The sequence below is a fragment of the Crassostrea angulata genome, chromosome 10, assembly GCF_025612915.1.
Source record: "Crassostrea angulata isolate pt1a10 chromosome 10, ASM2561291v2, whole genome shotgun sequence".
Lineage (NCBI taxonomy): Eukaryota > Metazoa > Mollusca > Bivalvia > Ostreida > Ostreidae > Magallana > Magallana angulata.
This window is the reverse complement of record NC_069120.1, coordinates 27,406,299-27,421,200: the sequence shown is the minus strand read 5'-3', so window position 1 is coordinate 27,421,200 and position 14,902 is coordinate 27,406,299. Positions and strand designations below refer to the sequence as shown.

Below are 14,902 nucleotides of genomic sequence, written 5' to 3'. Positions count from 1 at the left end.
GAATTATTGGAAGTTCTTACTTCACACAAAGATTGCTTATGACCTAAGGGTGTGTCATGACCTTGAAAATAAGGTCATTTGGGCAAGGTCAAGGTCACTGGCAGAAAAAAATACAAAATTTGAGTCCGGTCCATATCTTTCTTATGGAGAATTATTGGAAGTTCTTACTTCAGAAAAAGATTGCTAATGACCTAAGGGTGTGTCATGACCTCGACCTAAGGTCATTTGGGCAAGGTCAAGGTCACTGGCAGAAAAAAATACAAAATTTGAGTCCGGTCCATATCTTTCTTATGGAGAATTATTGGAAGTTCTTACTTCAGAAAAAGATTGCTAATGACCTAAGGGTGTGTCATGACCTCGACCTAAGGTCATTCAGGCAAGGTCAAGGTCACTGCAGAAAAAGTGCAAAATGTGTCCAGTCCATATCTTTCTTATGAAGAAACATTGGAAGTTCTTAATTCACACAAAGATTGCTTATGACCTAAGGGTGTGTCATGACCTTGATCAAAGGTCATTTGGGCAAGGTCAAGGTCGTTGGGGAAAATAGTGCAAAATTCGTGTCCGGTCATTAATTTTCTTATGGAGAAGCATTGAATGTTCTAACTTCACACAAATATTGCTTAGGACCAAAGGATGTGTCATGACCTTGACCCAAGGTCATTTGAGCAAGGTCAAGGGCACTGGCAGAAAAAGTGCAAAATTTGTGTCCGGTCATTATCTTTCTCTTGGAGAAGCATTGAATGTTCTTACTTCACACAAATATTGCTTATGACCAACAGTTTAAAAAAATAGAGCAGTTGTTATTTATAGAAAATGGACGGTGAAATAGATTCATCCAATATTTTCTATAATTGGAAAAATACACGCATTATGATTTTTATCTTAACGGGGGGTATCAATTATGAGCTTGCTCACAGTACCTCTAGTTTTTACTGAATTTGTTGAATTTAGTGTTGTTCATTATTCAAAGAAAATGAAAACATCACATTATACATTTCATTCATTTATTCGTACTGGTGTAGGACCATTCCTCGGCATAAACCATTTCTCGCTAGTCATTTAATAATGCATTACTGACTCAGTATTGTATTCAATTTAATGTATTATTAAATGACATAACAATGCACAGGCGAGAAATGGTCTTGGTGATAATTTGTTGTATGCCAGTCCAGTATTTTGTACATTATTTATTCTGACAACAGTAACTTATTTCAATTTTTAACATTTTCAGAGCAGAGTCGCCATCATTAACAAGGGAAGATGAAGCTATTGAAAAGGAGACACCAATTTCTTTCAATCATGTGCCCTCTCATCCGAGCAACAGGAGCCATCTGCCCTCCCCTCTGAGCATAAAGAACCATGTGCCTTCTTAGACAACTCCAGTGTTCAGCAATCGGCATCATCTCTTCATTGCAAGTCCAAATTTACAGTGCGTTTAAGGAACAACTCTGGACACAAGATGCGATTTGACCCGAAATGGCAGTTGGGCAGACCATGGCTGGTAAACAAAGTGGAGTTCAGCTTTCAGTTCAGTGGAGATGGGCTTTCTTTTGATGCTATGTACTGCAACCTCTGTCAGAAGTGGGATACAAAAGGGAGAAACAACAGCAAGGTGTTGAATTCTTCAGGCTGTGTTGCCACCCGGTTGGATGTGGTCAACAGACATGAACAGTCCGAGATGCATAAGGATGCTGTGTTTAAGGAAATGGCCGAAGACCACGGCATATATGTAGCATTCGACAAGTTGCAGAAGAAGGAATTTGATGCCTTAAAGGATGCCCAAAAAGTCCTGTATTTCCTACTTGAGCATAACTTGCCATACCCCTCCCTTTACGAACCGTTGATGAAGCTTTGCATTGACCTTGGAGCCACTAATCTTCAGTGTTAACCCAAGACCAAAAATGCCACATACAGAAGTGCTGCCATAGCTGCAGAATTCCTTGAATGCCAGGCTGAAGAAGTGGAGAAAAAGTGAACAAAGAAATTCAAAGGAGTGGGTCGTATGGATTGATGATTGATGAATACACAGATGTCGGTGCGAGAAAACATTTAGCCTTAGTTTGCAAGTATGTAGACATTGGATCATCAAATCTAGCATTCCTACAAGATGTGCAACTTGGAAATGGTGCAGCACAGACCATATATGAAGCCATGAAGAAACATTTGGACTCTGCAAGCATACCTATTGTCCAAATGACATCATTTGCTAGTGATGGGCCTGCAGTTATGGTTGGAAAGAAAAATGGAGTCATCGCACATCTTTAAAGGGACAACGACAGTGTTATCCACCTTCACTGCCTGAACCATCGGTTACAGCTTGCTGTATCAAAAGCCTTCAACTCAATAACCATCATGAACAACACAGATGAGCTGCTAACAGGTCTTTTCAAGTATTATCATTACAGCACTGTACGTTCCGAGAGCCTCAATGCCATCAAGAATTTGCTGAGGGACACTGGAGAGTTTGAATGCAAGAACAACTTGACTGTAAAGAAGGCTGTTCACATCCGTTGGCTCAGTCATGAAGCTGCAGTCCAAACTGTAAGGAAGCTTCGTGGACCTTGAAAATGCAGTTGCATCTGGCAGGGACAAGAACATTAGGGACAGCAAGGGAACCCCAGCAAGCTCCCTCCTCAAGGCCATGAAGACACATGAGAAGCTGTACTTTATCCACCTGTTATGTGTACATCTCTAGCCTCTTTGACAAGAACTTTCGAGAGGGAAGATGTCGATTTATCCATGATTGAACCCAGGGTGTCAGCCACCATTTCAACTTTGAGGAAGATGAAGGAGAAAGATGCTCCTTTTACAAGCCGAGCTGCATCTGTAGCTGAGAACTTAGGAATTGAAATGTAAGAGGACAATCTACATGCAATCCAAGCTGCCAGGAACAATTTCATTGACAACTTAACAAGAAACATGGAAGAAAGAATGGAGAACTCCACCCTGGTTGACCATCTATCAGTTTTGAACTTGTCAATAGTCAATCAAGAGAGTCTAACTTTCCATGGAGATGCAGCAATCAACAGTTTGGCTGTCCACTTTTCCATGGATGATGACATCACCCTTTACAAGTGTTGTAAGTTCAAGGAATTCTTCCGAGAAAAACTGGAGCTCTGTTCACCCAAATACCTTCTGGACACCTTGACCAAAGCACAGACAAGAGTAGGAGACCTATTCCCAAACATTTACCAGTTGCTAATCATTGCAGAGTCCCTCATTGTGTCAACATCAGCTGTTGAGAGAGTCTTCTCTCAAGTTCAGTTGACAGTGACTACCCACAGAAACCGTTTAGCTGTGCAAACTGTCAGTCTGAATACAAAGTCCGTAGAAGATCTAGATCTGGATGAAATGGTGAAACTTTACATAGGGAAGAAGAACAGGAGGATAGCAAGAGTCACTGTGTAAAACTTAAGTGTGAAACAAATATTCAGCGATGTGATATGAAACATGATTGTGATTTGTTTACTAGTGCAATGAATTAGTGTTTTATGTTGTTTTTTACTAATATTATATGAACAGTTTTTATTTATTATTTCTTATGATGACAATCATTTTCATAGTGTTCCATGTTTTTTATATAAAAGTATTTATTTATTTATTAATTACATGTGATGCCAATCATTTTCATGAATAGTGTTCCAATATTTTAATATAAAAGTCTTTATTTATTTAATACATGTGATGCCAATCATTTTCATGAATAGTGTTCCATATTTTGATATAAAAGTATATTTATTTATTACATGTGATGCCAATCATTTTCATGAATAATGTTCCATATTTTGATATAAAAGTCTTTATTTATTTATTTAATATGTGATGCCAATCATTTTTATGAATGTGTGAGATAAAACATGTTATTAGTGATGTATTTCATATTTTAATTTATTCTTCAATTCAGTGGATTCTGATGTTAATTATGTTACAATGAACCAAAATGTTGTTTAATATGTTTTGCAAATGAAATCCAATTGAATAAATGGTTTATTTTAATAATTAATCTTTGTTTTTCATTCACAAGGTTGCTTTCTATTGAAGAACTTGAAGAACAAATCAAACAAAACAAAGCAATGCCCTTTAAAGTGTTCGGCGCGACGAAAGTGTCCTATCAGATATAATTGTAACATGCCCTTTTCAAATCCTAGATTTAACACTAATAAGAATCTGAACAATGGGTATAAATTGACAGGTGATGACATAAGTAAGCTGAGTGAAAGGTTCACATATATAAAATAATTAAATAAACTCAATGAGTCTGATGTCCAAGAAATGAAAAACAGATAATTGCACAATGTTGTTTTAAGAGATTAACAGTCCTTGAGACATGGCACTCTGTCTCTTTGAAATCACATATAGAGTCCGAAAAGTGTCAATCACTAAATAAATAAGTAACTTTGTAAGAAATAAACTGTAAGAAAATATTACGAAACAGATGTTTAATTTTAGAAGTAAAGTCCAAAATAAAGTTATAATTGAACAGTGAATTTTGCACGGTGATAGTTTCCCACCGCTCCGGAGAAAACACGTCCTCGTGTTTTGAATGAAATTTCATTATCTTGTTATTTTGTTGAGTTCTTTGGTCTATTGGGCGTTGAAAGGGTGTTGAAACGTTGGTTGGGACTTCACTGTGATCAAAAGATAAAACAGTCTGCGCTGTTTATGATGACTGAAACTGTTGTTGTCCATCGTTGTTACGTTGAGTTGATGTTCAATGGGGGAACTCGCTAGCTGAAGAGGTCCAATATCTGACTACTGCAAAATACATGCAGCAGCCCAAGGCGTTGTTGTTACCCGGATTCTCCACCAATTGTGACCCATAAGTCGATCGGTCTTCGTTTTACAAGATTTATGAAAACTCCACAAACTTATTACAATACTCCGCGAGGTCGGGAGTCGGTGGTACGAGCGCCTTGACAGTCCGTCTCCAACTGCCGACTAATTGAACATGGCAACCAATAATATATAGATAACAAAACATTTTTAACAATAGATAATAATAGAAAAGTAAATATAGAGAGTTACTTCAATTAATAACGGATTACTAAGGTAAACTTTGAGTCAATTAAGGGTGTCCGTGTCAAAGTCACTCAACGCCAGTGACAGAGGAAAAGATGTCATGTCCAAGGGGAACATTTCACACGGTGATGTTTGTCTCTTCCACCCGATTAACACGTCCCCGTGTTCCGAAGAAACGTACCGCTATGGAACCTGATACTTGTTCCTCCTCGGCCCATTCTGGAAATGGGTACATCACAATTCCTATTGCTGGTAGACTCAAATCGTCTGTGAGCATGGGTCAAATTCGCCGCAGCTTTACGAAAGTGTCCCTTTAGTTTTTCTTCTCTGTCATGTAGCGTGCTACTTAGTTTTCGTATTTGTTCTGAATTTCTCTGTTTCGTTTCTGTAACTCGGCCAACACTACAAAATGGCGGTTTTCGAAGTACTGTACTTTGCTTTTGCAGTTTGGTGGTCAATGTTTTCATGCAAAACGCTTATTTTCTGCTTTGCATAACCCAGTTGATTCTTAGTAAGATCTTCATAGAATTGAGGGTCTTTAATCCTCGAAAAAGGAAGTTTTGCAAGTAGTAAGCGTTTTTCGTTGAAAACTCTGATCCGGTCTCTGTCGCGTTAAATTTTCTTCTTTGATTTTCTTTTCTCTGTCTGGCTTGAGTTATCCGTCTTCTTTGTGACATTAATGGCGTGAACGTCACTTCGGCGGTTAATTTTCTGTGTCTTGCACATCCACGCAAAATGTCCATTCTTTCCACATTAATAGCACATAGCAAACCGTGCAACACAATGTCATACGTGATGACCAAGTCCACATCTTCTACAAGCAGGATTCTCTTTATGTACGAAGTACTGCGTCGGTTAACGCACAGGCTTGGTCCACTCTGGTCCAAACGAGTACTGGTACGAATCCATTTTGTTTAATTTAGTTGAGCGGTACTTCTGGGAGATCGTGTATCAAGCTAAAAAGTTGATACGCCGGATTCTAATACCATTTGTGACCCACGGAAAATGTACAAGTCGATCGGTCTTCGTTTTACAAGATTTATGAAAACTCCGCAAACTTATTACAATACTCCACGAGGTCGGGAGTCGGTGGTACGAGCGCCTTGACAGTCGGTCTCCAACTGCCGACTTATTGAACATGGCAACCAATTACATATAGATAACAAAACAGATAATAATTGAAAAGTTAATATTTAGTTACTTCAATTAACGGATTACTAAGGTAAACTGTGAGTCAATTAAGGGTGTCCGGATCAAAGTCACTCAACGCCAGTGACAGGTGAAAAGGTGTCATGACCAAGGGGAACATTTCACACGGTGATACTAGGGCAGGGCCAAAATGGATGTGTAGGTTTTAATGCATATAATGTTGAAAATGATCTTCTTTACTCCCACACACCTAAAAGGAAAACTTAATTCATGATATTGTAGACCAGATCTTTAAGTTTTTCGCCAAAATTATAGGTATCACAGTTCTTTTTGAAAGATTTCAGGCAGGGAGGTAGCGTCATTACAAATTTATAATTTTTTTCTACTCCAGAATGAAACCTAATTAATTAAATGCATATATGAGACTTCTCGACAAGTTTGTGTATGGGTCATATGCTACTCAGGTGACCGTTAAGGCCTATTGGCCTCTTGTTTGCTGTTGTTGATACAATGAGTGGCAGACATGGCATGTTTTGGCAATGTTTTAATGTTCTGTTCATCAAGCTAACTGCTTGCACAGGTTAAATCTAGTATAACTTAATATAAGCTTATGATGAAAAGTATGAGTTGATATTTAGCGTCTATTTAAACTTTAAAGCTAGCTTTAATCTTTAAGATACGACTTTTGATTGTCGACTGGTTATCAGTAACTTGGTTAACAAACACTGCGATTTTAGATAAAGACCAAGTGAATTCTTTCAGCAATTACGTGCCAACAAAAGGCTGGATAAAATAGAAGTAAGTGTTAGGTTTAAACGATGAGAATGTGTAATTGTCGTTTTTTTTTAAAATATATTTATTCAAAATATCGGAATATTTTCCGTATTTGACAAGGGAAATATGTAAAGAAAGCCCAGTGGTTTTTTTTAGGTCACCTTAATCACTCAGGTGACCTATGGCAGTTGATTTTTGTGCGTCGTTGTGTGATATGCAACGTCCGTCGCGCGTTGTGCGTAAACAATTTTACATGTTTACTTCTTGAAAACGACAGGTCTAATGGTTACTGTTTTTCGTGTGAAGCAGTTCTATGGTAAGAGGAATCTAAATTGTGAAAATCATGGTTCCACCAGCCCTTGGCACATGATGAACTTCTGCCTTTCAGTCAACTAAATGTTAACTGAATGGTCTTGAAAGGTCATCTTTCAGTCACCTTTTAATTCACTGAATGGCAGAGATTCATCTTGTGGGGGCGCCACAGGCGGGGCCAAATAAGCAAAAGATTGAACGCATGATTATGATATGAAGTCTTCTAACTAAATTGTGAAATTTATGACCCCTTGGACAAGGGTTTAGGCCCTAGGGCGGGTCAAATATAACCATAAAGTGAAAATGTATTAAATCTTAGAAAATCTTCTTCTTTAGTTCTACACGGGGGAAATAACTGAATGCATGGTTATAATGTCCATGAAGTTTTCTACCTAGATTGAAAAATTGGTCAGGGGTTCGGGCCAGTTTGGCCATAAGGTGTTAATGCATATGTTTAAACATCTTCTCTACTATCTTCATAATTTGTTAACCAGGAAGTCCTCTACAAAATTGCACATTTCATGTCCCCTGGAGTATGGGTTTTGACTAATGTGTGGCCAAAATGGATGTATAGTGTTACTGCAATTAATGTTTAAAAATTACCTTGTATATTTCCACACAGCTGTTAGGAAAACTGAATTTGTAGACCAAGAAGCCCTCTACCAAAAATTATAAATTGTATGTGCTTCAAAATCGGGGTTCCGACTGTAGGGCAGGGCCGAAGTAGTCATATAGTGTTAATGTATTTTAAAATGTTTAAAAACTCGTCTTCTTTACTTCTGCTAATATTGAATAAAAACTGACTGCATATAAAGGAAGTAAATAAAGCCATCTGTCAAATATTTTTCTAATTATTTTATTCTGCTCAGGAATTTCAATGAAAGGAATTCGTAAATTTACAGATTTAGATAAGAGAGAGCTTAATTTAAGTTTTCTATATGTGAAAGCATTCGGAAAGAGTTCAGAGGGAGGTTGCAACAGTTAATGGAGTTATCTTCCCTTGCTTCCTCATAAAAGAGTTATCTTCATTTGCTTGTTCATATTTAGTAATTTATCATTGATTGTAATGTAATTAAGCAGTTGTATGATCAAAAGAGTTATGCAAGTAATATTATCATTTGAAACAAAGACAGTTTAAAATTTTGAACTCTCTCAATAAACAAATAGACTTGTTAATAGTAAAGTGATTATTGGCTATCCAAAATCACTGATAAGCAGTACGTATAAAATGATTTTGGTATGAATGCAGATGATGATTAAATGAAGTCCGTGAACGTTACAAATTCAAAACCTGGAACAGGAGAAGTGGGTAACAAATTATAGCTCTTGAAAGTTGCTTTTTTCTCATAAAATGTCCACGGGGAGAGTTTCCTCCGGCCCTGGGGATGGAAGGTTGTGTTAAACAAAACATGTATAATAGCCACCTTGTTTAAGTTTATCTATGAAAACATATGCGCATAAAACCTATCTTGAAAGTTAACAAATATGGAAAAATTATTTTTATCATAGTATTGCACCTTTTCAATATCAGGTCATGCACTCTATTATGATCTTAAAGTTTTTTGCTAAAATTATAAAATAACAATTGCAAGTTTTTATATAGCGCCTTTATAATACTGATGCATTAATCAAATCGCTTTTACAATTATTACCCCAGCAGACCTAGCATTCCAGAGCCTTCTCAGTGCGGCAGCCGTTGAGGCGTTCAAACACTCACATTCTGACAATATCTTTCACTGTCTATAGCCAGGTACCCATTTTACACTTGGGTGGAGTGAGGAAATTCATGTAAAGTGCCTTTCCCAAAGACAACGTCGACCTGCCGCGACCAGGATTCGAACCCACGACCTTTCGGTCATGAGTCATGCGCCTTAACCACTCGGTTACCGACGCCAAAATTATAGGTTTCATAGTCATTTTTGAGAGATTTTAGGCAGGGAGGTGGTCGTCCTTAGAATATTATAATTTTTCTACTCCAGAATGAAACTAAATTAAATGCACATATCCCTTTTTGAGACTCCTCGACAAGTTTGTGTATGGGCTAAGGTACTCAGGTGATCGTTAAGGCCTCTAATGGCCTCTTCTTATTCAACGGTATTTTAAAATATGTTCTTGATCTTCGTTGACGTCATTATGAATCTAAATCCAAAAACAAGATATTGACCTTAAGAGTTTATCTACAACCAGGAAGTATATAAACTTTCTGATTTCGTAAAGTCTCGCTTTTCTGAAGATCTGACAATTAAGTCAACACTTGTCATAGCAAGATAATTCATAAGATAATGATCAAATTCGTCGATATATACCGTATTTATTTGTAGGGCATCCATACAGGTCTTTTGTATACATTGTTAAATCAGTTATGAGAATAAATTTTATTGTCATTGAATAAAACTTCTCTTTCACTTTGATGTGTATTCAATGTGCATGCATTTATGGTGGTTATACATAATTATAATCATATTAAAAAATTTCAGATGGCGATGTCTAAGCCATCAGTTCCAGATACTGTCCTAGAAGAACCAGTAATTGCCCAGCATTATTTGTTGTGTGGCAATGGGAATTGTGAGAAAAACTGTCAGTTTTATTGCAATCCATGTAACTTACCAATGTGTGAACAATGCAGAGACGAACATCAGAAGAATCCAGACATCAAGAATCATGAAGTGGTTCCTTACCGACGACGAAGACGTGAACTTCCTGCAGAAAAATGCAAGGATCACCCAACAAAAGAAATGAACATTCTCTGTGAGGACTGCCAAGTTCCGTTATGCTACAAATGCGCACTAAATGACCATCAGAAACATACACTGACCGATTTAGAAACAATTTATTCAGAGAGATTTACTATTTGCCTTGATGAAATTCATAAAATTCATTAGTATTTTCTCCCAACTACAAGAGATATACAGAAAGATATAAAAGAAGATGGCAAAAAAATAAAAGCAGTCACTGATAAAATAAGGGAAGCTATGAAGTCTGACGCTGAATCCCTGAAAAGTTTGGTGGACACAGTGACATCAGATAATATTGAACAAGTCAATGAAATAGAAGCATTAACAAAGAAGAATCTTGAGGGCCAGGACAACACATACAAAGATTACATCTTCTATCTTGAGGAACTTGTCAAAAGGTTCCATGCCTACATGTTCTCTTCTACAGTTCAAAACAATCCAATTATTTTTTCTCTATTTAAACATCTAAGTATCAAACCAATACCAGAGACCACCAAACCAGTCCCTCCATTATTTACTGCTGGTCAATACAGCAAGGAGGATGTCACCAAACTACTGGGTAGAGTAAGTGTTCCTGACGTTAAACCAGAGAACAGAGAAATAAAACCCACTCATACTGCACCTACACAGCCGAAACATACAGAGAAAGAGATAACAAAAGACATGGAGAAATTAAACATGAAACAAACACTATCTCTGTCTTCCTCTATCACCAAGGTCAGGGAGAGAAGAGTACTAGGTTTTATCAGTGTATATCATATGTCACTAGGTAAATCAGGCAAGATCTGGGCCAGTGATGGGAGTGGTAACCTTGTCCAAACAGATCTACAGGGTAATCAGCTAGAGAAAATACTAACCAATGGTAGAAATGAAGGCTACCACACAGTCACACAAGATGAGGATCTGATATATACAGACAAAAAGAACAAAGTCATCAGGAGAATAACCATGGGTAAAACAATCGATAAGTTCATTAAAACAAAAAAATGGACACCCCTCAGCATACACTCCTCCCACATCAACGGGGACATACTGGTGGGGATGATAAAGGGTAGAGAGGCTAAGGTCACCAGGTACAACAAGTCAGGAGAGGAAATACAGAACATAAAGAGAGATGACAATCGACAGGATCTGTATTACTATCCACACTACATCACAGAAAATACCAATGGTGATATCTGTACATCAGACTATAACAAGGGAGCTGTAGTGGTGGTGAATAATTCCGGACAACACAGATCCTCCTACACAGGTCAGGGGTCAGTGTTTTGTCCATTTAGTATTTGTACTGATCTCCTTGGCCACATTATTGTTTGTGGTATTTATTATATAAATGAGACAGTTGACTTTCTAGATCAGAAAGGTAAGTTTTTGTCTCGACTCACAACACAACAAGGGGTAGGGCATCCCTGTTCTGTTTATGTGGATGATGAGAACAATATCCATGTGGGACATATGGGAACCAACATAGTGACAGTGTACAAGTATTTAAATTGATTATGCATCTATGTAAAATACTTTATAATAGGATATGCACATCCAGAATTGTAAATGATGACATTTAAATTAAAATGAGTACAGTTATTTTACTTTAGTTTTTTGGCAAGAGTCTAATACTTGGTATAAAGATGATTTAATCAAACTGGTATATGTTAACGAATAATATAAATTTGATTTAAAATATCGCTTATTCTTTAAAAACTTTTTTGAAAACCTATACTGTCATTGGTAGCTTACCTAAACAATATGAAGTTGTTTGTATTTTCATACACAACCCCTAAAAATATCCTGATTGAGGTCGCGCTTCTCATGTGATAACGAGGGTTCGGTGCAGAAACTGTTTTCATTGGAAAATGTATGTAGCAATAAAACGTAAGAATTTTATTTTCGTTTTACAATTTTCTGCGAGATTATTGCATTAGGTAACTTTACAAAAGAGCGATTTGTCCTTTAGAGTACTAGTAAGTTTAACGATAGCTTTTTACTACAGATGATATTTTATATATACCAGAGACCACCAAACCAGTCCCTCGTGTATTTACTGCTGGTCAATACAGCAAGGAGGATGTCACCAAACTACTGGGTAGAGTAACTGTTCCTGGTGTTAAACCAGAGAACAGAGAAATAAAACCCACTCATACTGCACCTACACAGCTGAAACATACAGAGAAAGAGATAACAAAAGACATGGAGAAATTAAACATGAAACAAACACTATCTCTGTCTTCCTCTATCACCAAGGTCAGGGAGAGAAAAGTACTAGGTTTTAACAGTGTATATCATATGTCACTAGGTAAATCAGGCAAGATCTGGGCCAGTGATGGGAGTGGTAACCTTGTCCAAACAGATCTACAGGGGAATCAGCTAGAGAAAATACTAACCAATGGTAGAAATGAAGGCTACCACACAGTCACATAGGATGAGGATCTAATATATACAGACAGAAAGAACAAAGTCATCAGGAGAATAACCATGGGTAAAACGATCTATAAGTTCATTAAAACAGGAAACTGGACACCCCTCAGCATACACTCCTCCCACATCAACGGGGACATACTGGTGGGGATGATAAAGGATGGAGAGTCTAAAGTCACCAGGTACAACAAGTTAGGGAAAGAAATACAGAGCATACAGAGGGACAACAAAGGACAGAGACTGTTTAAGTATCCACACTACATCACAGAAAACATCAATGGTGATACCTGTACATCAGACAAAAACAAAAGAGCTGTGGTGGTGGTGAATAATTCCGGACAACACAGGTTCTCCTACACTGGTCAGAGATCAGAGTTTTATCCCTTTGGTGTCTGTACTGATCTACTCGATTGGTCACATCATTGTCTGTGACTGTTTTTCTATAAATGGGAGAGTTGTCATCCTTGATCAGAACTGTCAGTTTTTATATCGACTAACAACACAACAAGGGGTAAATCATCCCTGTTGTGTGTGTGTGTGTGTGTAGATGATGAGAACAATCTCCATGTGGGACAATATAACACCAACAAAGTGACTGTGTACAAATATTTATGCCTCTATAAAACTAATGAAATTATTTTTTTTAAAATTACAGTTATTTAACTTTAATGTTGAGTAAGAGCTTAATACTTGGTATCAAGATATTTTAATCAAAATGGTGTCTGTTAACGAAAGTTCTGAATTTTGTTAACTTTTCTTAGCCATTTAAACTATTGCATATCCTTAGAGAACTTTTTGAAAACATATATTTTTTTTTAATTTGTATTATCAGCATTTTAATCAAGATCAAAAACTTTTTATGGTCGTACTGTCAAAATCGTTTATTCAATTTGTCATCTTGTTTGCCTTATTCAATTTGTCATCTTGTTTGCCTTTCTCGGAATTTTTTAATAAGTAATTTAAAATGTTAAATAAGTGCAGTTGAAAACTTCAGATGCTAGCAAATGTTTTGTAGCAGTTTACTTTTAAAACCTGAGGAAATTCCAGTTCTGTACATGTACCAACGTATTTGTTAAAACAATTAGATCTCATATTAAAGGACAAGAGCGTACAAGGCCTGACAAATCCCCCCGTACCCAGGATTTTGAAATGGCATATGATCATATAAAAAATCTTTACGTTTGAAACTGTGCATCAGTACATGTACATGTATAATATGGAACTGCATTCTCTGACAAATAAATAATACAATAATACATGTACTTGGTACTTATCTCCTTTACTTTATTTGATGCTTTCTAAGCATTACAGCATGATTTCATATCTGTGCTAGCGCTATTTTTATCCGACATTGTATATACAGAACATGAACATTACGTAATTGTTGTCATTATAGAAATATATAGTATTAGATGTTTTTCTCATAATCAATAAGAAAGCAAAACACGTTTTACTTAAAGGCAAATGAATTAAAAATAAAACGCCGTTTTTACGATTCGAACACCCTCTCCATGGAAAAGGATTGACTACGAGTCTCCGCCTATCACAGTGAGCTACGTTGACACATTAGAGTACGGGTGAATAAATCCAACTCTTTGACAATAATTTTAAAATAAAGTAAAACGTTTGTGGTGAAAATCACAAATTTGACCCATTATGGGTCTAGACTCCATATTTGTAAATCAATAATAAAAATCAAATTAAACTTACGCAGCAATGTTAAGGCGTCCCGATGATAAAATACGGCTGGAAAACGATATTATTTGAATCATCGCAAACATACTTTGACCGGGAGTATTTCTTAAAATCTATGTTACATTTATTGACACCGATGTTCAACATTATATTTGATGCATTTTGTGACGTCATATGTTCTTTGTCATCACGTGACGGGCGAATCCTTGTATTGCAAATAATCTTTTTAAATCGCATCGGCGCAGGTGATTAATGACATTAAATCAAACATATTTTTAAGAAAAATCCTTTGTAAAGTCATATACTTTGAAGTTCTTGCTCGGGAAAGAAATAGATATTTCGTTTATCGAAGATATTGTTGAAAGATTCCAGAAAATCATCAAAATATTGCACATTTTTACTAATCAAAAGCAATTTACAAAACACTGGGGTTAATCCGTAGGTTTCCGTAGCACGATTCACATTGGTACTTATATTCTCTACCAATTTTACGTAAAATATTCTAAAATTATGTTGATCTTTCACCTGCGCAAAACTGGTTTTACATGCATTAAAATTTCTTCATTCAGTTGTTTACACGTAGCAGGGAGAGTCTCCAAACTACTAGTTTATAAATTGTCATTTACTTATAACGAAGCTTTAAAACTGCCGACTATTTGATACGGGTTTTTAATATGAATGAATTCTGTACGTCCAGCATTAACGGCAGCATCTATGTAAAGGAAACATGCGGTTTTATAGTGCTTTGATGTAATTCACTTTTAACGTTGAGATACATTCCCTGGGAACTATCGACAGGAATG

The 14,902-nt window shown here is 36.6% G+C and overlaps 1 protein-coding gene and 1 pseudogene across 1 annotated transcript; both read left to right on the top strand.

Annotated features, from left to right (window-relative positions):
* The first annotated feature begins 9,615 nt into the window (after nucleotides 1-9,615).
* Nucleotides 9,616-11,534, top strand: LOC128168005 (uncharacterized; annotated as a pseudogene).
* Nucleotides 11,535-12,461: 927 nt separating this feature from the next.
* LOC128165117 (uncharacterized) lies at nucleotides 12,462-12,836 on the top strand. The gene has a single exon (XM_052829331.1). It carries the CDS (start codon nucleotides 12,462-12,464, stop codon nucleotides 12,834-12,836), a length of 375 nt encoding a protein of 124 aa, XP_052685291.1.
* Nucleotides 12,837-14,902: the final 2,066 nt, after the last annotated feature.